The sequence below is a fragment of the Phyllostomus discolor genome, chromosome 4 (genome assembly GCF_004126475.2).
Source record: "Phyllostomus discolor isolate MPI-MPIP mPhyDis1 chromosome 4, mPhyDis1.pri.v3, whole genome shotgun sequence".
NCBI lineage: Eukaryota > Metazoa > Chordata > Mammalia > Chiroptera > Phyllostomidae > Phyllostomus > Phyllostomus discolor.
The window spans coordinates 108,463,230-108,489,870 of record NC_040906.2 but is presented as its reverse complement, the minus strand read 5'-3'; the positions used below and the strand labels follow the sequence as shown (position 1 = coordinate 108,489,870).

General features: G+C 54.0%; 2 protein-coding genes across 4 annotated transcripts in view; both read left to right on the top strand.

Annotated features, from left to right (window-relative positions):
* LOC114490215 (patr class I histocompatibility antigen, A-126 alpha chain-like) overlaps window positions 1–24,915 on the top strand; it is a 223,389-nt gene extending 198,474 nt beyond the window's left edge. Inside the window, exon 8 of one of the 2 annotated variants that reach the window (XM_036024000.1) lies at window positions 24,756–24,915. In XM_036024000.1, coding sequence (XP_035879893.1) covers window positions 24,756–24,760 — 5 coding nt within the window. In that variant the 3' untranslated portion in view covers window positions 24,761–24,915. Of the gene's footprint in view, window positions 1–24,253; window positions 24,349–24,755 lie in introns of those variants that run through there. The other variant, XM_036024002.1, reaches the window with a different exon arrangement.
* Window positions 21,860–25,152, top strand: LOC114493932 (patr class I histocompatibility antigen, A-126 alpha chain-like). 2 transcript variants are annotated; one of them, XM_028508746.2, is made up of 8 exons: window positions 21,860–21,986; window positions 22,129–22,413; window positions 22,610–22,885; window positions 23,483–23,758; window positions 23,841–23,951; window positions 24,386–24,418; window positions 24,555–24,602; window positions 24,756–25,152. In XM_028508746.2, the coding sequence occupies exons 1-8, from the start codon at window positions 21,914–21,916 to the stop codon at window positions 24,758–24,760; spliced, it is 1,107 nt and encodes a 368-aa protein (XP_028364547.1). In that variant the 5' UTR covers window positions 21,860–21,913; the 3' UTR covers window positions 24,761–25,152. The 2 variants fall into 2 exon arrangements, with proteins under 2 accessions (XP_028364547.1, XP_035879908.1); XM_036024015.1 differs by lacking the exon at window positions 24,386–24,418 and having other exon boundaries at window positions 21,887–21,986; window positions 24,756–24,915.
* Window positions 25,153–26,641: the final 1,489 nt, after the last annotated feature.

Sequence of the window (26,641 nt, the reverse complement as noted above, 5' to 3'; positions counted from 1 at the left end):
GAAGGTTCTGGACGGGATGAGGTCACCCGGGGAAGGAGAGCCAATGAGAAGAGAGCAACACAACTGACTCCTAGGAATGTGGACAACTGTGATTGACGTTGGTTAAAAGAAGGTTCTAGAAACTAAAGAGAGGATGTTAGGAGAATCTGGGCAGAGAACAGTGACCTAAGACAGTGGATAGTGGTGCCAGTTACTTCGAAAGGGGGAGTACAGACAAGTGGAAACCTGGTTGGGAAACCTGGGAGACCTCGGGGAGAGCAGGCTGGCTGCAGCAGGTCCAGCAGGAGCCACACCGCCATTGGCTGAGAAGTAGGGTGGGGGTGGGGCATGAGATCCTTGGGGGCTGAGATGGCATTTTGTTTGTCTTGGGTTGCCATTGCTAGAACAGAGCAGCGTTGGAGCTGGATTGTGCTGTTCTTTCAGGAAGTCGGGGTGTAACGGGAAGGAGAGAGGTGAGGTGTGTGCAGAACCCAGAGGAGGCTCAAGGCTTCTTGTGCCTGCACCTGGTGCCTGCAGACCTGGTGCAGCAACCCCAGGAAACCAGAGGGAACCCCATGGAGGGTGGAGAAGACAGGACCCTATCACAGAGATAAGGGAAAGGGTGAAGGGTGGGAGAGAGAGGCTGTGGGAGGTCCAGCTTTTGTTTCCTCTTTTCCCTGGAAATTGAACAAATTGTTTAGGAATTACAGTGAGTTTAGGCAAGGTGCTAAGGTGAAAGAAATGCCCAAGCCCAGAAGTTGGGATGGGGACCGTGGAGGGCCTTTCCAGGATGCTGCAGAGCCGCAGACTTTGCTGTGACCCCACCCTCTCCAGCAGCAGTCAGCTGCCAGACTGCAGGGAGCCCCGGGGGCCAGCCAGAGGAGTTTGGGTTTGTCCTCCAGGACAGCAGGTCCCAAACCAGCTCCACTCAGCCCAGCCTCCTGCAGGTCTTCTCCAAAGCACAGACACCCCCAGAGCCACTGCCCAGGGGCTCGGGTCCAGTGGGTGCTGAGGTCTGGAAACCTGTATTTTCAATGAGCTCTCTGGTGATTCCATGTGTTTGCACACCCTGGGGACTTTTTTTCAGCTTTAGTAAGGTATAATTGACAAAGAGGAAGTGAAAGTATTTAAAGTATATAACTTGATATCTTAATATACACGTACATTGTGAAATGATTACCACAGTTAAGGTAATTGACATATCCATCACCTCCATAGTAACCATTTTCTTTCTGTGTGTGTGTGTGTGTGTGTGTGTGTGTGTGTGTGGTGGGAACACCTAAGATCTACCTCTTAACAAATTTCAGTATGGTTTTAGCTGTAGTCACCGTGCTGTACACAGATGTCCAGAACTCATTCCTCCTGAGTGACTCAAACTTTGTGCCCTGTGCCAGTATCTCCTCATTCCCACCTGCCCCAGCCCCTAGTGAATGCCATTCTGCTCTCTGGTCCTGTGAATTTTTCTGTCTTAGATTCTACAGACGTGAGGTCATGCAGTATTTGTGTCTCTGTGTCCAACTTATGTCACTTACACGATGTGCTCCAGGTGCATCTGTACTGTCACAAATGGCAGAATGTCCTTCTTTTTGAAACTGGATATTATTCTATTTGTGTGTGATTATCACATTTTTATTCATTTATCCATGGATGGACATTTAGGTTGTGTTCATACCTTGGCCATCGTGAATAATGCTGCAGTGAACCTGGAGGTGTAGATGTCTCTTCAAAATCCAGATTTCATTTCCTGTGGATGTGTACTCAGGAGTGGGATTGCTGGGTCATAAGGGAGTTCCGATTTTAATTTTTGATGAACTTTCACGGTGTTTGTGTGTGTGTGTGTGTGTGTGTGTGTGTGTGTGGCTTCACCAACTTACATCCCCACCAACAGTGTTCAAGGATTCCCTTATCTCCACGTTCTCATCAACACTTATTGTTTGTCTTTTGATAACAGCCATTCTGACAGGTGAGAAGTGATCATTCTTCTGGTTGTGGTTCTGATTGAGGACCTTTTCACATACCTGTCGGCCATCTGTGTGTCTTATTTGGAGAAATGTCTGCACAGGTCCTTTGCCCATTTTCTCCTCCAGACACTTGTATTTTTGTCATTGAATTGGATGAGTGCCTTACGTATTTTCCATGTTAACCTCTTATCAGATATATGGTTTCAAAGTACTTTCTTCCATTCCATAAGTTGCCTTTTTAGCTCTGATGCCTGTCCCTTTCGCTTTGAAGAGCTTTTTAGTGTGATACAATCCAACTTGTTTATTTTTGCTTTTGTTGCCTGTGCTCTTGTTATTATACCCCCCCCCCCCAAAAAAAAGAAAAGAAAAGGCAAAACCAATGTCAAGGAGATTTTTCCTATTTTCTTTCAGGGAATTAACATTTTCAGATCTTATGTTTAAGTATTTAATGCATTTTTAGTTGATTTTTTTACATAGTATGAGATAAGGATGTAGTTTCCTTCTTCTGCATGTGGATAGCCAGTTTCCCCCACGACACCTACTGAAGGGATCATTTTATCCCCATTGATTTTTGAAACTTTTGTTGAAGTCCAAACGACCATAAGTGCATGGATTTTTTTCTGGGCTCTCTATTTAATTCCCTTAATCCGTATATCTGTTCTTAATGCCAATACCATACTGTTTTGATTACTGTAGCTATATAACGTATTTGAAATTCAGGAAGTGTGATCCCTTCTCTTCATTCTTATTATTCAAGATTGCTTTGGTTATTCAGGTTTTTTCTGATTTTAAAAGATCAAGATTGTTTTTCTATTTCTGTGACAAATGCCATTGGGATTTTGAGAAGGACTGCATTGATTCTGTGGATCACTTTGTATGGACATCTGACAAGATTCTTCCAATCCCTGTACATGGATGTCTCCTCATTCATCTCTGTCTGCCCTGATTTTCTTCAGTAGGTTTTCATAATTTTCAGAGTACAAGTTTTCATCTCTTTGGTTAAGTTTATTCTCATGTTAGTCTTTTTGTGAATGAGATTGTTTTGTTAATCTCCTTTTCAGCTAGTTCATTGTTAGTGTACAGAAACACCACTGATTCCTGTGTGTTGATTTTGTCTCCTGCAACTTAACTGCATTCATTTATTAGTTGTAACAGTTATTTGTTGAGTCTTTGGAGTTCTCTACATATATGAGCAGATCATCTGGAAACAAAGATAAATTTACTTCTTTCTTTCTGACTCAGATATCTTTTATTTCTTTCTCTTGCCTGATTGCTCTGGCTACGACTTCCAATACTATGCTGAGTAGAAGTGGTGAGTGTGGGCCTCCTTGCCTTGTACCAGATCTTAGAGAAACTTTCAAGTTTTCCCCAATGATTATGATGTTAGTTGTGAATTTTCCATATATGGCTTTTATTGTATGAGGCGACTTCCTCTATTCCTCTTTTGTTCTTAGTGACCCTAGGGTTCTAGGCTCTGACAAGTCCTGTCTGTGCCCTGAGACAGGTGAAAGAGAAGCCAGTCCTTGAGGAGCAGCTGGCACGGTTGGGGCACCACCTGTGTGTCCAGTGCCTTTTCTGCTCAGGGAGAAGCTGGGAGCTGGAGCTCACCACCTGCTCGCTCTGCACAGAGCCAGGGAGAGCAGCTGTGTGGCCAATGCCCGCATTCTCATTCAAACTCTCCTTTAGACCACTGCTTTGCTCTCTAGCAAATGCCAGCCCTGACAGCCCTCAGAGACGGGAGAGTTAGACACCAATCCCTCTGGTAGCAGGTAGAAATGTTGAAAGGCTAGATGTATAATCCAACTCCTTCCAGGGAGAACCTGGAGGCTTGGCTTTATTGCTGAAGCAGCTTGTGTGGAGAGGTGGGGCAGGGTGTGGAATCATGGGAAGTGTCCACACACCCAGTCAGGTTCCCCAGGGGACTAGTAGGGAGGGCCTTCTTCCTTAGCTCAGGAAACAGGACAGTTAGAAGCCAGATTCTGGGCAGCAGAGGGAAAAGGTCAGGATGCTAGTTGTGCAGTGTAAGTCCTTCCAGAAAGAAGCTGGGAGCTGGGCTTCATCACTGGAGCCAGGGTAGGTGGGGGAGGAGCCCACAGGCCCATGAACAGCCACTGCTGTGTTCTTTGCAGTCCCCAGGGGATGAGAGAGTCCAGATCCCTGCCAGGGACAGGCTACCAGGTCCCCAGGCAGCAGCCAGAAAAGTTAGGGTGTTGGGTGTGTAGTCTCATTCCCCCAGGGAGGATCTGGGGGCTGGTCTCACCACCTGCTGACTCTGTGTGAGCCAGGGAGAGGAGCCTCGGGAGGTGCTCACCCCCCATTCAGATCTGCCCGTGTTCCCTGTGACCCCAGGGACCTGCAAACACTGGGCCTGCCTGCTGGAGAGACAGGGAGTTAGAGACTAGACCTCAGGCAGCAGCCAGGAAAGTTGGGCTGCTAGCTGTGTGGTTGAAACCCTTTGCTCATCAAAAAGAGCCAAGACTTGGGGTTCCCTCCTGATTGTGAGGTACTGTGTTGGGAGGGGGGTTTATGGAAAGACTGGGGTTCATGGCAAACTTTCCTTCCGGTGTCTTTGTGGTATTTTCTCACTTTCCTGGTGTGAGCAGCCTCTCTGGAACAATGTCTGGATTTCTCACCAAGAACACTGATGCACGTGTGAGTATTGGTTTAGCACGTCCCTGGGGGAGGGTCCAGAGCCTCCTGGTCCAGTGTCCTGTTGATATCACTCCCCACTGAGGATTTTTTTAAATAAAAAAATGATCAGTAACGTCAGAGTGTGTTTCCAGATAAACAGCATGTGGGTTAGAGAGAGTAGGAACTGGAATCAGGGATAAGAAATGAGTACTGTTATTGTCTAGAGACATGCAATGAGAGCATAAATGAGGATGAAGAAGAAAACTGGGGAGCGGGGAAAGGGGGAACAATGGAAATTCTAAAGTGGATGTCCAACAGCATTCTAGAAGCACCTGAGGAGACGTCGTGTAGGCACTCAGCAAGGGAGCCTTAGGGTACATAGGGGTCTTTTGCCTTCCTGAGCATCTCAGAGATGTACCATTTGGACTCTACACTTCGCTCCAGCAGCTTCTGGAGATCAGTGTGAAGTCCAGGCAAAGCGCCTAATGCTGGAATGTTCTGGGACCTTAAAGTTGACATCTGGGAGGTACAGCCCCTGATTTGCATGGTGCCAAGTGGCCTGTGAGACAGAAATTGAACCTAATTCACAGTTGGGTTCAAACATGGGTTGAACTGCCTGATGGACTGTGAGTTTGTGAACATGGCTGAAGCAGGGCTAGATAAGAAGGACCCCTAAAGGAAAATGACCTTGAAGGAGGAAGGCTGGCAGTCTGAGTGAGTCTGAGCACAAGTAGAACTACCACAGGGAGTGACAGGTGTGGGTGGAGTCGCTGCACCTTTACCTGAGCCAGCCTCTTCCGGGGTCCGTGTGCACAAAGAAAGTGGGGAGGAAAGAACTAAACCCTTAAGCACCTAGGTAATTGGATTTGGGAAATGTCTCTGAATAAGCAGTTCTCTCCCATTCTTCTCAATCCTTATTATGTAATTCAAGGTCATACTTATTCCATTTGAAGATCTATTTCTATCTTTTCAGTTCCACCTTTTGCTACTAACATAATTATTGCATATATATTTTAAATATCTAGAATTCAATTCTGTAACACAAATGTCTAAGAAATAGTCATCTCAAAACCCATTACCTTTTTCAAATTTCCAATCCTAGTTAAGCCTAAAGTAAATGGCTCCCCTGCCCAGAAGGGGCCCGTGCAGCCCCCCAGCCTGTGTGTCTGCCCCATGGCTGATTTCCGTCTCAGGAACATTCAAGTCTGCTAGCTCCTGAATGGACAGGAGGAAATAGCTGGGGTTGTGTCCAACAACCAGATCCATAATGGAGACTGGACTTTCCAGATCCCAGTGATGCTGGACATGGCCCCCAGCAGGAGGCATCTGCACCTGCCAGTGGAGCTCTCCAGGCTGCTGACCTGTCCCCGTGGAGGGGAGGGAGTTACTCCTTGCTGACCCCCTGGACCCCACATTCTGAAGAGCAGGAGTCACTCTGGCTCTGGGGTCCACTCCCCTTGTCTTGTGTGTCTGTACTCCAGGGTCATATCTACACCCCTCTTTTTCTTACACAAGCCCCTGGGACAATGCACACGTGCCCATGCCTGACCTTGGAGATGCTAAGGACTCACAGATCTGCACACTTGTCAGGAAATTCGGGAAACTCAGACCACTTCCTGAGTGGCCCTCGCACCTGGGAGCTGCTCTCTTCCTTCCGGCCACATCTGACAGCTGGGGACAGGCCACTGTCAGCATCAGTGTGTGTGCTGTCACCTCTGCTGTCACCTGTGCTGCTTAGAGGTTGCACTCTGAGTTCCAGGACCTGGAGGTCCTTTCTAAATTCCTCCTTCTCCCAGGTGTGTATCCCTCACTGTCTTCATGCTGGTGTTTCACATCAGGCTCCAGAATCTCAGACTGTACCTGAGGGGATGCTGCGGGTGGATGTGAGCCTGCCCTGCAGTCTGTTCTGCCTGGAGCAAGATTCTGGCTGGATCTCAAATATTGAGCTTGGGCTCATCTCCCTGTAGCGAGCACCTTCATGCATCTGAGGAGCGAGAAAGGGAAGAAAGCCAGAGAGGTGACTGAGGTTTGCCTTTCCCCTGAATTACTCACTCATCTCCCATGATAAGGGACTGTCACAGAGAAGCAAAGCCAGAGAGATCTAGAGGCACTGAAATCAGATTGGCAGGGAGAAAAGATGGCCTGAGGAGAGAGAGGTATCCCCATGCTGGACCCTTATCCCAGCAGATGCATGAGGTCCCCAGGGACTGGACTCATGCAGGGGGTCCATTCAATGCTGGGTTAGTCTTCATGCAGCCCCGCCTTAACCCCAGTGATAGGATCATGGGATGGAGAAGGTTGTGTAATTGTCTACGGTGTTCTTTTTAAGATAATAACTCACTGTATTTATTGACTTTTAGAGAGAGAGAGAGGACAGGAGAGAGAGGGAAACATTGGTTTATTTTCCACTTATCGATGCATTCATTTGTTGATTCTTGTATGTGCCCTGAGCAGGATCGAACCTGCAACCTTGACATATCAGGACAACATTGGAGTATCAGGACAACACTGTAACTAGCTGAGGTACCTGTCCAGGGCTTGTCTAAGGTGTTTTAATGGCTGAATACACTATCTTTCCTCCTTTCACTTTAGTTCAATGAGGGTATTGAAAAACAGACAACATTCCTGCCTTGTTTTCCTGAGGGGGTGGGTTGCAGAGGGGTGGAAGCCCCTTCGCTGCACGTGACTCTCAGGCAGCCCCCGGGAGGAAGCTCAGCCCTTGGCTGCGTGTGGGAAACAGCATAACCTCGTGCATCGGTGAAGGAAGCCCAGGAAAACTCTTGTGTTCATCACGCTGACGCAGTCTCTCACCGCAGATTTTCCTTCCTGGACTTAGAGGAAGAGGGGTCAGTGACGAGGCTGACGTCGTCCTTCTTCTGCACAGGTTTCTGATCTGACCTGAAAGGCTGTGTGTGTCTTGGAACGAGTGTGTCTCTGTGTTTCTTCAGTCTCAGAGGGTGGTCCCGGGACAGACCCCCGCTGCTCTGACACTAGTTCCCCCAGCTCTTCTCTCTGATTCCCGCACAGCTTCCCTCTCAGAGCCCTCACCAAGGCCCTTCTTTGTAACCCCTAAATCATGAAAACTCAGTGTCATTGTCCACTTTCTCTTAAGACTATGCACCAAGGCATCTCCGCCATTGCTTTTTGTGTCTGAGGATCTCAGTTGGCAGGAGGAGTTAATGAAGACGTGCATTGTTGTTGATATGCAGGTGAGAAGGAAAACACGGAAAAGGGGATATCCTAGCTACCGGGTGAGGGGGCAAACTGGACGGGGCCTCCCGTGAACTTGCTGTGCTTCACTGGGCCACCCCATGTGCACGTTTGCTGCCTTCACCCAGGGAGCGCGGGGACCATTATTCTTAGTTATTCGAGGACAAGCAGACTGGGGACTCTGGGTTATCTGACCCACATTCACACAGCACAGATTCAACCTATGACTTGTTAGATGTTTTATCTTTACCATTTAGAAATCAAATTCAGATCAGAGTTTAAAATTAGAAATATAATTCAATAACAAGATAAACTCGTTTCTTTGCATACAATAATAAATAGTTATTGACACCCCCCCCCCCATAAAAGCAGCTAAGCTTTTTCATGCATGAACATACAGGAGTTCAGACTTCTCCTCCAGGTCTGTGTTCCTCTGACCCCCAGACCGCCTGTCCCAGCAACCCGTATGGCGGGACATGCATCCCAGCTGTTAAAAAGGCTCAGAGCAGCAGATGCAGCTCTTTCTCACAGACGGACCTGCTTTAAGGTCAAGATAGGGTTCGTGTTCGGTCCAGCGTTCCTTTTGTGTAAAGCATAGAGCAGCGATTCTCAACCAGTGCGCTGCAACAGATTTTAAAACTTGCAATACCCGACTGTTTAGTCAGGGGCACTGATCTCTTTCCCCTTATGTCGTCAACTAATGAAAACAACAACAGCCAACAGAATAAAAACCAACCCATGTGATGAATCAAAATTAGACCTATTTTTTTTGTCAAATTGGCAAAAAATATAATATGTTCTTTGGTATGCCGCCGAATTTTAGTAACTCGTTTATATATGCCATGAGATGAAAAGAGTTTGAAATTGCTTCATTAGTTAATTGTCAAGTGTTGAACTGGCCTTGCATACCCAGAATAACTCCCACTTGGTTGTGGTGGAGAGTTCTTTTTACACATTGGGGGTTTGTTTGATTTGCTAATATTTTGTGAAGGAGTTTTGCACATAGGCTCTCGGGAGATAATGGTCTATAGTTTTCTTGTCATGTCTGTCTGGTTTCGGTATTAGGACAATTCTCACTTCACAGAATGAAGTAGGAAGTATCCCCTCTCCTGAAGCATATTGCAGAGAACTGGCATCATTTCCTCCCTACACAGGTGGTAGAATTCACCCATGAATCCATCTGGGCTTGGTGCTTTCTGTTTTGGAATGTTACTAATTACTGATTCAATGTCTTCTATAACTATGGGTCTATTTAGATTGGTTAGGTAATTTCACTTATTAAATTTATTTTTGAGTGATGTTAGACTCACAGAAGAGCTGACAAGCTAGAGGACAGAGTCCCCTACACCCCACACTCGGCTTCCTCGGCGTTCACCCCCAATGATGTCACATCAGGACTGGGAAAGGTGGAGCTGACCCTGATGCAGTGCTGTTCCCTGAATTGTAACTTCGTTTGGGTCTCACCAGTTCCCACCGATGCCCCTCCTCTGTTCCGGGGTCAGATCCAGGCACCTCAGTGCAGTAAGTTCCCTTGTCTCCTCCGTCTCCTCTCATCTGTTGAATTTCTCTACCTGTTTTTGCGACCTTGAAAATTTTGAAAAATTCCAAACAGATAATGTGCAGAATGTGACTTATTTTGGCTTTGTTTGATGTTTCTTCACAATTCAATTGGGGTTACATGTTTTAGGAAAAAAATACCATAGAGACAAAGTGCCCTTCTGATAACATCATATCAGAGGGCACATGATATTAACATGACCTTTGTCACATGGTTAAGGTTATTATGTCTGCCAAGTTCTCCACTGTAAGATACAGGTGACCTTTCAGAACATAGGGGTTCATGGCACCAGTCCCCGGCACAGTTGAAAATCTTCATATAAGTTTTGACTCCCCCAAAACTGAACTTCCAATAGCTGACTGTAGGCCAGACGCCTTACTGGTAACAGTCGGTTAACACAGTTTGCGTGTTACATGTGCTCTGTTCTGCACACTGACACAGAGGAGCTGTGAGAAAGAAAACGTGGTTAAGAAAGTCATCACGAAGAGGAAATACACTTAACAGTGCACACAGCACTGAAGTAAATCCATGTGCAAGTGTACCTGCACTGTTCACACTCGTGTTGTTCATGGGTCACGGTAGTCACTTTACCGTTAGTGGTGATTTTCACTCTCCATGTTCTGTGTTTTGGAAGCAAGTCTCCACGTCCAGCCCACATTCAAGGGGAGGAATTCAGCTCCACCTCCTGGAAGGGGGATTCTCTTCATGTGTAACTCGGAAATCTAGAAGGAATATTTGCCCTTACTCCCTCATTTTAAAAAGTTTCAATCATTTACACGAGAATGAGCTCACGGGCACTAACTTTATAGTTTGGGTTGTAATCACCACCAGTGTCACACGGTGCTCACACTGTCCCAGCTGTGTCCATGGGGAGCCCCCCCAGGCTGGCCCTGCATCCCTGTGACGTGCCCCATGTGTGGGGGGGCGCACGGCCTTTCTGACAGTGCAGGGCGCTCCAGGCTCATCTTGGTGTTTCGGTCTCAGCCCTGGAGTCAGCTCCTCTTCTAAGGAGCCTGGATCCTTTTATCGGAGAATGACATCTCAGACCAGGATCGGGGCTCATGTCCCTTCTCTGAAGAGGACACAGAGGTCCCAGGAGCCGCCCCAGCTCACCCAGCTCACAGGTGGCCTCACGTCAGCGCCACCTGAGAGCTCTGTCAGCCCAGCCTCAGGACCCAGCACTCGGTGGCCAGTCCCCGCACACGCCTTTGTTCTTACAGCCTCTGCTGTCCCGTCTGCGGGGCTCACTCATTAATAATTATATTCCCCAGTATTTGGAGATTTTCCTCAAAGGAATAATTTCAAGTTCTGTAACAAGTGTCATTTACAGAATTGACCAGAACAGGCAAGAGGGGAGGGAGGAATCAGTTATATTTTTCTTTCATGTGGGATCTTTCTCTGCTCCTGCTGCTCTTGTCATGGCCCTGGGCAGGGGGCGCAGGGGGTGGGGAAAGGTTGGCTCCCTCAGATTGTGAGAGAAAAACGATGACGTGGGAACATCTTTCCCCATCACCTCCTCCACCCCCTCAGCATTTCCCCTGTCTGTGCCCGTGCCCCCTCCCCAATCCCTGGCCAGGAGCCTTTCCTTCTCTCAGCCTCAGGCAGAGACCAGCCTCTCACCTGGAGCCCGCTGCTCAGTGGGAAGTGAGCCATTCCCACCACTGGAGGGCAGAGGGGAGAGGTCTGAGCCAGGGCGGTAGGACAAGGTGCAGCAGGAAGAAAGAAGGTAAGAGCAGGAAGGAAGGAAGTGAGAACAGGAAGGACTTCCAAATGAGTGATCAGAGAAACCAAGGACGTTCCTGGCCTCTTCACTGAGGACAGCAGGGAGGCCTTGGGTACAGGGCAGAGAGCTGGGGCAGAGTGTGGCTGAGACCCTCCCTCACCTTCACCCCTGGGCTCTGACAGCACCTCACCCCAGGTCACACTGACGACGCTTCAGGTGCCCCACCAGGCAGGTGTGTCTCAGCTCCTCTCTGGGGAGGACCCACAGCTGTCTCTCACCGATGTGTCCTGTCCCCCCAGGTCTGGTCCCCCTCAGTCCTGAGTCCACAGTCAGCACGTCCCTCCCTGCAGCCAGGGCAGCCTGTGGTTGGCAGGGGGAGACACGGACACTTGGCTTCTCACAGTGTGACGGCCTCACTGTCCCACCTCAGTCACCACAACGTGGGGACACTGGATGCAGAGGAGCGACAGCAGAGACACAGGGTGGGCTTCCCACCTCCTCTCCCCCATCTTTGCTTCCTCCCTCCTCCCCTAGTCTCCCCCACACAGCAGTGCCTCCCCCTCCCCCAGCTCCATCCAGTGGGGAGAGACGCCCCCCCGCCAGATGGCTGCCATGTGTGCCCCCCTCTGTCCCCACAGCAGAGTTACCCCCCATCAGGGTCCTGGGCACACACAGAGGGCGATCCAGGGACGTCCCTGCTCCACATCCCTGTGGGGATCAGGGTCTCCACTGCTCCAGTCTGCTCACCTGTCCCCTCCGGGGGCCCACTCTGACCAGCCCAGGTAAATCTGCCACGTCAGGGTTCCAGTCAAGATGGCGAAGTAAACGCTTGTCCCTCCCATGACCACATCAAATTACAGCTGAATTACAGAACTATCAGCCTGGAGAACCTATGGACCAGAAGTCCTTTAACTCAGTATAAAGAAGCCACGTTGAGACTGCTAACAGGGGTCGAGACAGGGAGAGGGATGGCCCCACTCCCACGAGTGACAGTGGAGAACTGGGAGAGATGCCTCAGCTGTGAAGGTTCCTTCAGAAGAGCGAGGGGTCCCAGCCCCACACGGGGCTCCCCAGCCCGGAGCGTCAGTGGTGGGAAGAGGGCCCCACAGCATCTGGCTGTGAAAACCAGGGGGGACCCCATGTCACTGGGGGAAAGAGAGGGCTGTGGGGTCCCAGGCATTCCATTTTACTATTTATTTATTTATTTTTAAACAGAATTTTAAAATTTTTAAATTAAAAAACTATTTTTGTTCAATGACCGTTGTCCCCATTTTCACCCATTACTCTCCCCTGTCCTGCCCACCCTCCTCCTCCCACACTGAATCCTCCCCCCACCCACCCGTTGTCCCTGCCCACGGGTCCTTCACACGTGTTCCCTGACGTGACCCTTCCCCTTCTTTGCCCCATTATCCCCTCTCCTCTCCCCTCTGGTCACTGTCAGTTTCTTCTTTATTTCCATGACTCTGGTTCTATTTTGCTCACTTGTTTGCTGTGTTGATTAGGTTCCACTTATAGCTGAGATCATATGGTATTTGTTTCCACTGCCTGGCTTGTTTCACTCAGCATAATGCTCTCCAGTTCCATCCATGCTGTCACGAAGGATATGAGTTCCTTCTTTCTTACTGCTGTGTGGTATTCCACTATGTAAATGCACCGGTTTTTTGATCCACTCATTTACTGATGGGCTGTTTCCAGCACTTGGCTACCGTAAATTGTGCTGCTGTGAATATTGGGCTGCTTAGGTTGCTTTGAATTGATGTTTCAGGATTCTTACTGTATATTCCCAACAGTGGAATTGCCAGTTCAAAAGGCATAAACAACACAATTTTTTAATCCTCATGGGGACGCGCTTTCAGAGGGAAAGGGAGGGAGAGGGGGAAAGTATCACTGATGTGAGAGAGAAACATTCCCTGGTTGCCTCTCATAGGAGCCTAAACCGGACCGAAACCCATCACCCAAGCAAGTGCCCTGACCTGGAGTCGAATCAGCAACCTGTCACTTTGCAGGACGATGCCCAACCCACTAAGCCACACTGCTCAGGGCCCGGCTGTGCCTTTTAAAGGGCCAGTGCAGACACACTCAGGCTCTCACCCAAGTTCCCAGATGAGGGACAGTGTTTTGGGGGACACCAGGGACACGTGGGGAGGAACTGAGTTGTGTGGCTTCAGGGCGAGGGCTGGGGGAGAGCTGCCCCTTTCCTGTGCTGAGCCCTCCCCCTCACCTTCTCACTGGTTCTTTCACTGGCTGTGCCTCACAGGCAGCCTCACATGGCAGTAAGATTCGGGGTGCCCTGTGCCTTCTGCTGACCTGCCCCAGGCCTGACCCTGTGGGCAGCTGGCCTCAGTCACAGGTGGTCTCTCCCACGCACCCCGAGTCCCAGCACAGATGTGGGCAACCACGGCTCCTTCTGCAGCTCCGACCAGGGAGTGCTGGGCCTGGGCCTGCACCACGGCCCCTCCCAAGAGGCCCCAGACCCAACTCAGTGGCCAGCTTCAGACCCCAGCAGAGTTCCACCTTCTTAGCTCCACAAGCAGGATGTCCAAAGGGGGGCTTCAGCAGGCCCAGGCCCTGCTGGAGTGAATCCCACTTTGTGGGCTCAGCCCCCCCACTCAGCAGCTCATGTGCTGTGCTTGTGGCCAGACTCACAGCCGGTGGGCCTGGGGGTCAGCCCCATCCACAGACTCACCAGCAGCAACTACCGCTCAGCCACCTCAGGGGGACGCCCACACCCACACAGGGGACGCTGCTGTAAGAGCAAACATAAATATGAGTAATAAAGTGGTAAAAACTCCATCCCTATCAATAATCACTGTTAGTATAAATGGATTAAATGCTCCCACCAATGAATGGATAAGAAAACAGGACCCAATACGTGCTGTCCACACGAGACCCGCCTCAGACTGGACGACACAGACCCAGAGTGAGGGGGCAGGAAGGACGTCTCAGGTGAACAGAGACCAGCAGACAGCTTGGGCAGGGGGGCGGCTCTCAGACGGAATGGACTCTGACACAAAGGCTGTGGTAAGGGACCAAGGACATTTCCTAGTGATGACGGGATCAACCCAATAAGAGGCTGTGACCCTTGTAACATTCACACACCCAACACAGGGACCCCTACACACGTGTGTAAAGCCAATACTGATGGACATGGAGGGAGAGAGTGGCAGTGGTACAGTCACAGAAGGGACTGTCACATCCCACTGTCATCAGTGAGTAGATCTTCCAGACACAAATCAATAGGGAAATGGTAGCCTTCAATGGCACATCAGACCTGAGGGACGTGTGGGTGTTTTACAGCATCTCCCGCCAACGCAGCAGAACACACACCTTTCCAAGTGCTCCAGAAGCATTTCCCAGGACGGACCGCATGTTAGTGCACCAAACAAGTCTCAGTGAGTTTGACAAGATTGGAACCATATCAAGCATCTTCTCTGACCAAAAGGGCATAAGACAGAGAAGATTTTGTCCGTGTATACAGTGGAGTGTTACTCAGCCATAAAAAAGAATGAAATCTTACCATTTGCAACAACATGGATAGACCTTGACAGTGCCATGCTAAATGAAATATTTCACCTATATGTAGAATCTAAAAGCAAAATAAATGAACAAAGAAAATAGGAACAGACTCAGATACAGAGAACAATCTGGTGGTAGCCAGAGGGTAGGGGAGGGGAGGTTGGGTGAACAAGGTGGAGGGATTAAGAATTTCAAGTTCACCACCTTCATAGGGCTGAGTAAAGTCTGAACAAAAATATATTCAATTCACTTAAAAAATAATTTGAAAAGCCAAAGATCTTATTTAAAATGTTCAAATTCTTTTATTATCAAAAACAAAAGTAAAATAATTATATAACTTAAAGTTTTTTTTCAAAGTGGAGTCAGAAAACAGTTCATGGGGACGGAAAGCACAGCACAGAGAACACAGTCAGTGACACAGCGATGGCTGTGAGTGGTTCCCAGTGATGCCACCCACCAGGGACCACTGTGTAAGGAATCCGGTGTCTCATCACTATGCTGACACTAACATAAAATACTACTGTCAACTGTAACTAAATTATTAAAATAAATGAAAGTGCCACCTCTCCCATCACTTTGCACTGATTGTCTGCTGTGAATTATTTTTTCTCTGTCTCTTCTACCACTTTCTCACAAACTGTGAAGGTTCTTTCTCTAGAGATGGCCTCAGCAGCGTCCCCCACCCACACACTCTCTGTGATGGGACCTGGCCGTCCCCTGTCTAGAGGAGGGCCCTGACGCCCTGCCCTCAGACCGGTGAGTGGCTCTGACGACTGGGACACGAGGAAGGGGACAGGGACTGAGGCTGGGGCTCTGACAGGAGGAGCCTGTGGTTTCTGACTGTGCACTTGGAACACGCCCTTCTGGGAGCAGGGGCCCGGCTGGGAGCAGCCAAGCCAAGGGGAGGAGCGGGCGGAGGGGCCCCGGGCCACCCGGTGAGCAGCCCCAGGGAGCTCTCAGCACAACCAGCACCTGATGAGCCCGTCAGGGACCCTCTGGAATGTTCCGGACCAGCCGGGCCTCCAGCGACAGCAACCCCAGCCCGTGTCACTCGGGGCAGAGGAGCCGCCCACGGACCCAGTCAACCACAGACAGGAGAGAACAAAGTTTATTGCGGGCTGTTTGTTCCCCAGAGGCAGGTGACGGGAACACAGACCACGTAATCCCCCACCGTCAGTGTGTCCTCATCACCGTCTGTCTTCCCCGTCAGGCTGTGGGCACCAGGAGAGCGGGCGCGCTGTCTGTTTGCATTGAACGACCCCCAGGACTAAGAAGAAGCCTGGCGCAGGGGCCTCCCTGAGCCCGTGAGTGAGCGAGTGCGCACGCGCTGGGACCCGGCTCCTCACAGCTGAGTCTGGGACCCGGAGGGGCTGCCGGTATTTGGTTTGGGGGCTGCCCCAGTCTGCTCGGGCTTCAGTAACCACATACCACCGGCTGGGCGGCTTAAACAACAGAAGTTCATTTTCTCACAGTTCTGGAGGCTGGAAGTCCAAGAGCAAAGTCCCAGGAATTCTGGCTTCTGGTCCAGGGCCCTCTTCCTGGCTTGTGGACGGCTGTCTTCTCCCTGTGCCCTTACACAGCCCCTCCCCTGTGTGAGGAGGGAGGGGGAGGGCAGGGCTGGGTTTATGTATCTAAGGCGTTTTTCTCCCATAATGCCACCTGTCCTATCAGATCAGGGCCCCGCCCCATGACCTCGGTTGACCTTAATGGTCTCCTTAAAGGCTCTGTGCCTAAATACAGTTACATTGGGGGCTGGTGCTTCAGCACACAAATAGTGGGGGACACAACTCTGTGCATAACAGGGGTCCCCTATGACGTGTGCATTTGCTACCTACCAGCTGGTCTCCATCCCCTGAGCCCCTCATGAAGCGTGATGCTGGGTGCCTCCCCAAGCTCTGGTCTCACCTCAAAGCACAGAAGATGGGTGGCACCTGGCCACCAACCACCTCTCATGTCTCAGATTGCAGCCATGGCTCATCTGCCACACGGGGCTCTGGGGGACCCTTCCCTGGTTTGCAGACTCCTGTTTGTTTGGGCTGCTAAAACAACACCATAGACTGACTGTAAATAACAGAAATGTATTTCTCACAGTTCTGGAGGCTGAAAGCCCAGGATCAAGGTGCCAGCACATTCAGGATCTGGTGAGGGCCGACTTCCTGGTTCACTGGTGGCTGTGCCCTCACTGTGTCCTCTCACTGTGTCCCCTCACTGTGTCCCCTCACTGTGTCTTCTCACTGTGTCCCTCACTGTGTCCCCTTGCTGTGTCCCTGTGTCCCCTCACTGTGTCCTCTCACTGTGTCCCCTCATTGTGTCCTCTCACGGTGGGCAGGGTGAGGGAGCTCTCCAGGGTCTCATTTATCTGGGCTCTGAGCTCCTGACCTAATCACCTCCCAAAGGCCCCACCTCCACACACCAGCACCTTGGGGGTCAGGTTTCAGTGTGAACTCTGAGGACACAAACATTCAGTCCATAGCACCCCCAGGGTGGTGGGCCAGTTGTCAGGGTAGAAATGAGATTTAGGGCCGACGCTGCAGGGTTCCTTCATTCAGGGACTGGGGGCAGCAGAGAGCAGGGCCTGGAGGGTCCAGTCTGTGCATGTGGTGCATGGGTGACCCCAGAGGAAAGAGAGGGGATCCCAGAGTCCTCGGGCAGTGAGCTGCAGAGGGTGTGGGGACCGCCCCTGGGAAACGGGCAGCCTGGGTCCCACCACTGAGGTCCCCGTAGCCCACAGTGGGTGCAGCCCACACCCACGTTCAGCACCGGGTCCTCAGGGGCCCTCGGCCTGGCCCAAGGGCTTGTCCTGGCCTAGGGCAGGGAGGGACCATGAAGGCTGTGACAACCTGCTACTCAGGACTGGGCGCAGACATGGCAGGGAGGTGCTAGTGCAGTTAGTGAGACCCTGGGATCCCCAGGAATGTGGGGCCAGGGCTCATCCTGCAGGGACAGCACAGCCCTTTGCTGTCTATGCCCTGGAGGACCCTCTCCAAACACAGACAGGTGACCCCATGGCCAGCCCTCCCCTTGCTGCTCTCCTCCTGGCTCCTTCCACTCTCCCCACTGCAACCCCTGCCCCTCTGATGTGCTTACTTCCATGTACCCTGACTTCCTCAGGACCATCCTCTCCTTCCTGGACCTAATGCCCCAGCCCCTGCCCCCACCCTATGTTCTGAGACTCACTGAACTGATTCCCAGGTGGAGGGTCCGGTAGCTCCAGAGGGAGCAGCAGGAAGATGTGACAGGGACTTGGGTGTCCCAGGCCCCATTCTGGGGTACTAAGGGCACCTAGTTAGTTCATGGGGTCCATCCTGGACCTGGGAACTGTCCTGGACCTGGGAACCTGTCGTGGCTGGAAGACCTCACCCTTCCCTGAGGGAGGGTCCACGGTGACTCAATGCGGAGGCAACACTAAGTCAGTGTGGGTTGTGAGAAACACTTTTCACCCAGAGCCTGACACTGGATGGGGACCCAGTCTTGCATTCAAAGCCTGTTCTGGTGTTGGGAGCAGATCCTGGGAGGGATCTGACTAAACAGCAGAAAGGGGAGGGAGGGCGGTCTTCTGTCATCTGCCCTGTGGCCACACGGGGGCGCCGCCGTGCTGCTCATGGAGGCTGACTGCTCCCTGGGAGGGTCTGTGCTGTGAGTGGTCAGAGGTGGCTGACTTGGAGGCTGGGCACCGGGTCGGGGATGAAGTTGCTTCTGAGCAGTCCTGGACTCCACAGGTGACAAGGTCAGGGACTGAACAAGGACTAACAAAGAGGCGCGCTCAGGTGGTTTGGACCACACCTCTGAGGTTTCCACTTCCCACTGTGACCCCTCTCTCCAGTCCTGTGATGACAACACCCCGGGGGTTAAACTGAAAAGAAACATTTTACCTACTTTCTGTTTTTCACAGTACTCCTTCATGTAGTAACAGTAACAACATTTGCAGAAGTTTTCCTCAAGAAGGATACATGAAAACTTGGTAACATGCTCCTCCCTGACAGGGATCCTGGCTGCCTGGGGTCTGGGGAGGGAGGAAAGTTTCCCAGGTGGACTTCTTGTGTTGTCTGGAGCAGCTTTTCTAAATATGTTACATTTGCAAGGCCCTTTGCAGGTCAGATCCAGGTGGCACCGCTGTGGCCATGTGACAGGCCCAGATCTGGGTCCTCCCCGTGTTCCTTTAGCCCAGGCGCCCAGGCTGTCACATCTCAGACACGGCACTCCTGGTCCTGGGCCTGAAAACCTGTCACCAGGCAGCCCCTCCCTCCCTGGCAGTGTCCCCAAGCGTCCTTGCTGAGCAGCCCTTCCTTCACTGCCCCTGCCAGGGGCCCCTCCAGCCTCCTTCCAACCCCATCCACTTTGCTTTTGCTCACACCCAGTTCACTAACACACTGTCACGTATTTATTTAATTGTTTACCGTCTGTCCCTCCTTGAGAACACAAGCTTTATGAGGACAAGGACAGGGATTTGATTTTCACAGCTGTATTTCCAGGGCCCTGAAAGCTGATTTTAAAACATCTGTTGAGTGAGTGGCTGAGTGAAGGCACAGACTGCACATGCCCTGCTGCACACCAACACACAGACAGTGCGCCCACAGGGACACAGTCACACACACTGACGTTCTCACACACACACTGACACAATCACACACACTGGCACACACACACTTGACCCCTAACCCCCCTGTAACGTCACACTGTGAACAAACACCCCATGTCAGCGTGCATCATCATTTCTAGTGTTTTCTCCACAGGACTGTGAGAACTTACCTAAAAGACACCTGAAGTTTGAAAGACCAACACGATGGTCACTCTAGGTTTAGCCATTTTGATATTCTGTCCTATTTTACTGATGTATTATGTATTTCTGTAATTTTTGCTGACACATTTGAAAATCACCTGCCAGCATCATGACTCTCTCCCCTGAATATTTCAATATTCATCTCTGAAAAAATAAGCTTTCTTTTCAAACAATATTATTACACTGAAGAAAATAACTGTACTTCCCTAATAGTATACAATATGAAAATAACATAAACTTCTCTACATTATCCTGCAAATGTCCCCCATTTGGAAAGGAGGAGGCTTGGGGGCCCTCGGACCATCCCTGACACCCCCACCCCCTCCCGGCACCCCTCACTCCTTCCCCTCACAGCAACATCAGGGAAACTGAAAGTAGGCCATTTCCCTCTCCTCCCTATTTCTGTTTCTTAAACTCAGTTCTTGAAATGAAATCATCTCTTACTGGGAACAGCATCTCAGTGTCTACATCCTCCCCTGTGTGGGTACGCACACTGGGACTGTTGGGACGAGGACTGCAGCTGCCCTGGGCCTTCTGTCCCCTCAGCAGGACAGGAGAGGGGCCCCAGCACCAGGGTCCCTCCTGATGCCCCAGAAGTCACACCTCCGACAGCAGCTGTCCCACTGAGACCTGGAGTGAGCACAGTCCCCTCTCTCAGGGTTCAGAGAGAACTCATGCACGTCCCCCAAGACCACGCCTCTCCCCCAGGCCCTTCCCCTACAGTCAGGGGTCAGGATTGGGACTGAGACCCCCCACCCCAACCTCCTCATCCTCACCCACAGAGCCCCAGGGAGAGCCCAACCCCTGCTCCTCCCCTCTCTTCCTCACTAACTTACCACCATCTGCCCTGAAGCCACCAGGACCAACCTCCTCTGTTCTTGTCCCTGTCTGTCTCAGTCACCCCTGGTCCCCAAACACCCTGAACCTCGCCTCCACAGGCTCTGCAGCCCCCACTCTGTCCCCTCACACACCCCCTCCTCCCCAACCCCTGAAACCTGTCCACTGCGCCCTTGAGTGCTCAGTCCAGGACCAGAACCTGCACAGCCCTCCCCCAGGACGAGGTCCCTGCACCTCCCAGCTTTGACAGGAACCCGGGTCTCCCTGAGGCCAGGGCTCCCTCTGAAGTCCTCCCATGGGCGTCCCCCCTCCCTCTGACCTGGAGCCCTGGGTGTGGAGGGGGTGGGGTCCCGGCTCCTCCTCTGCTTTGACCTGTTCCCCTCTGTCCTCCCTAGCACCCCCAATGTGCCATCAGACTGGAGCCCCCACTCCCCCATCATAGGGATTCCCTGTGGACCCCAGGCCACTCCCCCATTCTTTTAGCTCCTGGCCCACTGTCACCTCCCAGAGCGCTGCCTCCTTGACCCTCAGTGACGTCAACACCATCAGAAGTGGAAGGCTGAACAGTGGTCCCCAGAGATGCCCAGCCTGGTCCTTGGAGCCTGTGAACAGCTTTCCTCACATGGCAAAGGGACCTGGGTGATGTCACTGAGGTTAAGGACTGTGGGACAGGGAGACTCCCACATTATCTGGGTGGGCAGTCAGGTCACATGAACCCTAAAAGCAGAGCGGCCTGAGCTCTGCAAACACCGGCACGATTATGTGATCACAGGCTGTAATGTGAGGTCAGCAAACCTTCCTCACAGCGGTGCCTCTTTCCAGGCCCGAGTCGTCACTCCAACCACTCCTGGAGCCCACTGGGGTCCCCGTCTGTGATCCTGCTCTCTGTGCACTGTCCCTCACCCCTCGGGGTCCCCTCCTCCCTGCTCTCACCCTCCATGAGGCATCATTTCACTCTGCCCCTTGGCTCCCCCCTGCTCTGTCAGCCTTGCCTGGAAAAACCGCCCAGCCGGTGACTCAACCTCCTTCCCCGCACCTGCCCCGCACCTGCCCCACCAGCCACAGGAGGCTGCAGCCCCACACAGTCACGCTGATGCTGCCACGTTAATGTCGTGACCCAGACCACGGGGCGGGGGATTTCCAGGCACAATTCCTCCGGGACCAACGAGAAAGCCGCTGTCCCTCCACCCCCATTCCCAGGGCCGCTCCTCTCCGGCGTCAAGTCCTCGGGGGGTGAGTTTCCTTCTAGAAGAGTCCGGGGGGAGGTCAGGGGTGGGAGGCAGAGTCCGCCCCCCGGGGAAGGGCTCCGGGGACAGAGGGGAGGGAAGGGGGCTGGGCCCAGCCTGGGGGTCGCTCCCTGGTTCCCCCGGACAGACTCGGGGCTCAGACTCGAGGACCTGGTGCGACCACGAGCTCTCAGAGCAGGAGGAGCGGGGATCGGGGCAAAGTCCCAGGTGCCGGGCCCGGCGCTCAGGGTCTCGGCCCGAGGGCGGAGTCTTGGCGCGGAAGCTCCGAGCTGGGGAGTCCCGGTCTCCGGGTTTCACTTCTGCGTCTCCCAACCTGCGCGGGGGACTCCTTCCCGGATACTCGTGACGCAGCCCCACTTGCCTCTCCCATTGGTGACCCGTGTCTATAGCAGCCAATCGGCGTCGCCGCCGCTCCCCGGTTTTAGGTCACCCCGGACCCACCCGGACGCAGTTTCTCCCCAAACCTCGAGGATGCGGGTCATGCGGTCCCCGAGCCTCCTGCTGCTGCTCCAGGGGGCGCTGGCGCTGACCGCGGCCGGGGCGGGTGAGCGCGGGGTCGGGAGGGGGCGGCCTCTCCGGGGAGGAGCGCGGGATCCCGCTCTCCGTCCCCCTTTCCGTCCCCTCGACCGCGGACCTGGGACCCGCGCCGGGGGAGGGTCGCCGGTCTCACCGCTCCCCGCCCGCAGGTCCGCACTCCCTGAGCTATTTCGACACCGTCGTGTCCCGGCCCGGCCGCGGGGAGGCGCGGTTCCTCGAAGTCGGCTACGTGGACGGCACGGAGTTCGTGCGGTTCGACAGCGACGCCGCGAACCCGAGGATGGAGCCGCGGGCGCCGTGGATGGAGGGGCCGTGGGTGGAGCAGGTGGAACCGCAGTACTGGGACGAGCAGACGCGGAATGCCAAGGGAGCCGCACAGACTTTCCGAGTGAACCTGAACACCCTGCGCGGCTACTACAACCAGAGCGCGGACGGTGAGCGCGCGGGGCGGGGCCGGGCACGACCCCCATCTCCGCGGACGGGCGGGGCCGCCCCGAGTAACCGCGTCCGAGCTTCACCCCGAGAGGAGCCCGCGGGACTCTGACCCGGTTCGGTTTCGGTTTCGGTTCCGTCCCCGCGGGTGGGGGCAGGGCGGGGCGGCGGGCGGGGCTGACCTCGGGGCGGGGTCAGGGTCTCACACGATCCAGATGATGTACGGCTGCGACGTGGGACTGGACGGGACCGTCCTCCGCGGCTACTGGCAGTACGCCTACGACGGCGCCGACTACCTCGCCCTGAACGAGGACCTGCGCTCCTGGACCGCGGCCGACACGGCGGCTCAGATCTCCCGGCGCAAGTTAGAGGCGGCGGATGCGGCGGAGCACGTGAGGAACTACGTGCGCGGCCGGTGCAGGGACTCGCTCCTGCGGTACCTGGAGCGCGGGAAGGGGGCGCTGCAGCGCGCAGGTACCGGGGGTCGCGGGGCGCCCCCTCCCTCGGGCTGGGCTCCGACGGGGAGACGGGACGCGGGACCCGGGTCAGAACCCCCTCTGCGTCGGTAGACCGAGTCCTCCCGGACTTTCCGACCCGGGACCGGAGGGCGACCCGCCTTCTCTCAGGGGCGCTCCGGGGGGCGGGGGGGGGGGCAGCCTCTCCGGGGACGGAGGGACGCGCCCCGAGATCTCCGGTCAGCGGCTCCCACCGCCCTGGTGGCGCCCGGGCCCTCGGGGACTTCCTCCCTCAGGTCGGTTCCCGCCCCGCACCCGCGGGTCTCGGTCCGACCCGGCTCTCTGCAGCCCCGTGGCCGCCCCCCTCCCTGAGTCCGAACCCAAAACTCTTTTCTCCGGGCAGACCGGCCTCCACCTGGGCTGTGTCCCTCTGATTCTAGAACTTTGTACAGACCAGGGGATCCCCCCAGGTGCTTCTGTCCAGGCTGGGCCTGGGGTTTGTACCCCCCCCCCCCCCCCCCGCGCTGTCCTGTCCAGGCTCAGGACGGCCACGGGAGCGCTGCTGGACTGGCCCAGGGCCGTGAGAAGTTCCCGAATTTCCGGCCTTTCTCCTCAGACCCTCCACAGGGACAGGTGACCCGCCACCCCACCTCTGAGCGGGAGGCCACCCTGAGGTGCTGGGCGCGGGGCTTCTACCCTGCGGACATCGCCCTGACCTGGCGGCGGGACGCGGAGGACCTGACCCAGGACACGGAGCTGGTGGAGACCAGGCCCGCGGGGAACGGGACCTTCCAGACGTGGGCAGCGGTGGTGGTGCCGCGTGGGGAGGAGCAGAGATACACGTGCCACGTGCAGCACGAGGGGCTGCGGGAGCCCCTGATGCTTGCATGGGGTGAGGAGGGTTCTCCGGGGACTTCAGGAGGTTGGGGCAGGGCCCAGGGGGGCAGGGCCCTCACCTTCCTGTCCCTTTGCAGAGCCGCCTCCTCAGACCAACACCATCATCATCATTGTGGGCATCATTAGTGGTCTGGTCCTGCTTGGAGCTGTGGCGGCTGCAGCTGTGATGTGGGGGAGGAGGCGCTCAGGTAGGGTGGGTGGGGTCTGATTTCTTGTCCCACTGGGGGTCTCAAGCCCAGGAAACGTGTGTGTCTCACTTCATTAAAGGGAAGCATTGTCTTCACTCATGTGCTTGCCAGTCTGGGGACCTGCTGGCTACACTGACTGGTTAGGAAGGCACGTGTGAGATAAGGGACAGATGTGTCACCCTGATGACTCTGGGGATGGGGACCTGCTTCCCAACAGTCACAGGTTCATGGGGAGGGTCCCTGCTGAGGACAGACCTGCAAGAGGCCGGTAGGTCCAGTCCCTGCACATGAATTTCTCTCAGGTTTCCCGATCCTGCCCTGGGTCTGTAGTCAGAGTTCTGGAAACTTCCCTGGGGTCCAGGACCAGGGCTTCCTGTAGGACCTCAGGGCCCTGCCTCCTCCCTGGTGTCTCACAGGGTGTTTTCTTCCTGCAGGTGGGAAAGGAGGGAGCTACGCTCAGGCTGCCAGTGAGTATGCAGGGGGGACCCCTGAGACCCTGTGTTGGTGCAGACGGGAGCCCATGGGGGACCTCCCTCCTCATAGGTTCTCCTTTGCTTTCCTGTCCTGGGGGCTCTGACCACATCCTATTTTGTGCCTCCCCAGGCAGTGACAGTGCCCAGGGCTCGGATGTGTCTCTCACGGCTTCTAAAGGTGAGACCCTGACACGGGGAGGGTTGGGACAGAAGGGATGGGACTGAGTAATGGGGGACTCTATGTGATTATGGAACACAGGGTGGGCTGTTGGACAATGTCACCACCTACAGTAACCGATGGACATTTGTTCACAATTATCTTCTTCTCCAGCATGAGACAGCTGCCCTGTCAGGGAATGAGTGATGCAAGGTTCCTCACACACACATACCCGCCAGCCCCTGTTTGTGACTTCAGGGACATCTCACTTCTGCTTCTGCAACTGGCATCTGAATGTCTGTGTTCCCATCAGCATCACTGAGGAGGTGGGAGGCAGGCCCACCCCACCCACCAGCCCCTCCCCACACTCCCCTGCTCCAGCAGGGGGGGGCGCGGGGCCTCCCCATCCCTGTCTGTGCTTCCTGGTGCCTGAGCTGCAGCTTCTCACTCCCTGGTTAAAATAAGGTTCTGGGTGTAAATTTGTTTTTTCACTTCTTGCCATGAGTGGTCAATGTGTTAATTAAAAAGCTGAAGATCCTAAATTCTGAAAGAAATACATGAGAAGTTTCCAGAACCCATGTGTGTGCTGTGCTGAGTCTGTGGCAGGGACAGGAAAGTCTGTGAGGACCAAGCGTGGTCGGGGCTGTGCCCAGTCAGTGCTCAGTGCATCGTGGGCTTTGACGTGGTCCCTCCTCCACTGGGTTGCCCTCTGCCCCTTTGTCCTGTCCCTTCAGTGGAACCGTGTCCCAGCAGGACCTGGGATCACAGGAACCAGCATCACCCGGGCCTTGTAGACTGTCCCCGTGAAGCCCGTCTCCAGGACCGCGGGCAGTGAGGGCTGTGTGAGGCCGGGTCAGCCGAGGCTCAGGCCTAGGTCGGACCCTCGGTCCCCATCTTCTGGGTCTTTATTTGTTGCTTCTTTGTTTCTGTAGAGCAGCAGGACTGCATTTGTCCTTGTTAGGAGTCCTGGTCTCATTCTCCTCTGGGTGTCCCCGTCTGCCAGCAGCAGGGGTGTTTTGCCTGTCACTGTCCCCACCAGGCCCAGGGGTCCCTGCACACAGGAGTCTGGGGTGTGGAGAGATGAGTTGTCAGACTCATCCTGCTGTTGCCCCCTCTAGGGCTTGGCTGATCTTTCATCTCGTCCTAAACTCTCAAAGGAACCCGGTTCTGGACTGAGCAGAGCTGGGATCCCATCATTTCCCATCCTAGATCAGTCCCCATTGGAATCCTCCTCTGCTCACCCGAGCCCTCCCCCTGCCCTTCACTGTAGTGCTGGGTGCAGTACGCACTCCAGGATGCACAGAGTGGGGTCTGCTGTTGACTCGGGGGAGCAGCTCTGTGGGGAAAGTGCAGGGGCATCGATGTCAGTGTGAGTGCCCGTGGTATCGTCACTGCCACGGAGCAGCTGTGGTTGAGGCCACGTTAATATAGTCACAGCCTGCAGCACAGGGAGGTGCCCTACCCCGACTATTTGTGAAGCAGTGGTGGCTGTGTGACAGACGTGTGGCACTGAGTTTGCATGTGGGGACATCACTGAAGCACAGTCGGGATTACTGCCAGCCTCATGGGGCCCGTGCTGTGTGGGGAGACAGTGGGTGTGAGCACAGCACACAGGGAGGTGTGTGTGGGAGGGGGAGTGGTCTGGGAAGACACAGGGGGAATGGTGGTCCCCAGTGTGGGCTGTGGGGATAGGGAAGGCGGCTGCTTGATGTGGGTGGTCAGTGTGGCCCTCACTGGGGAGGTGGCCTTGAGGGGAGATTTGAAGGACATGGGACATTACCCACCAGGATGTGTGGAGGAAGTTCTGTCCAGGCAGAGGATCCTCCAGTGCGAGTGCCCCAGGGCAGTGGTGTGTCTGCAGTCTGGGGAGAAGGAGGAGGGGTGGGGGTCAGTGTGGGAATGGAGCAGGGAGTGACAGAGATGGGAGAGAGGCACGGCCAGACCACGTGGGCCTGGAGGACGTTGGAAGGGCACGACTGTGCTCTGAGTGAGGGGGGGGTCAGAGGACAGTGTAGAGCAGGAGGGGACATGGCCTGGTGTCCCCTTTAGTGGGTCCCAGT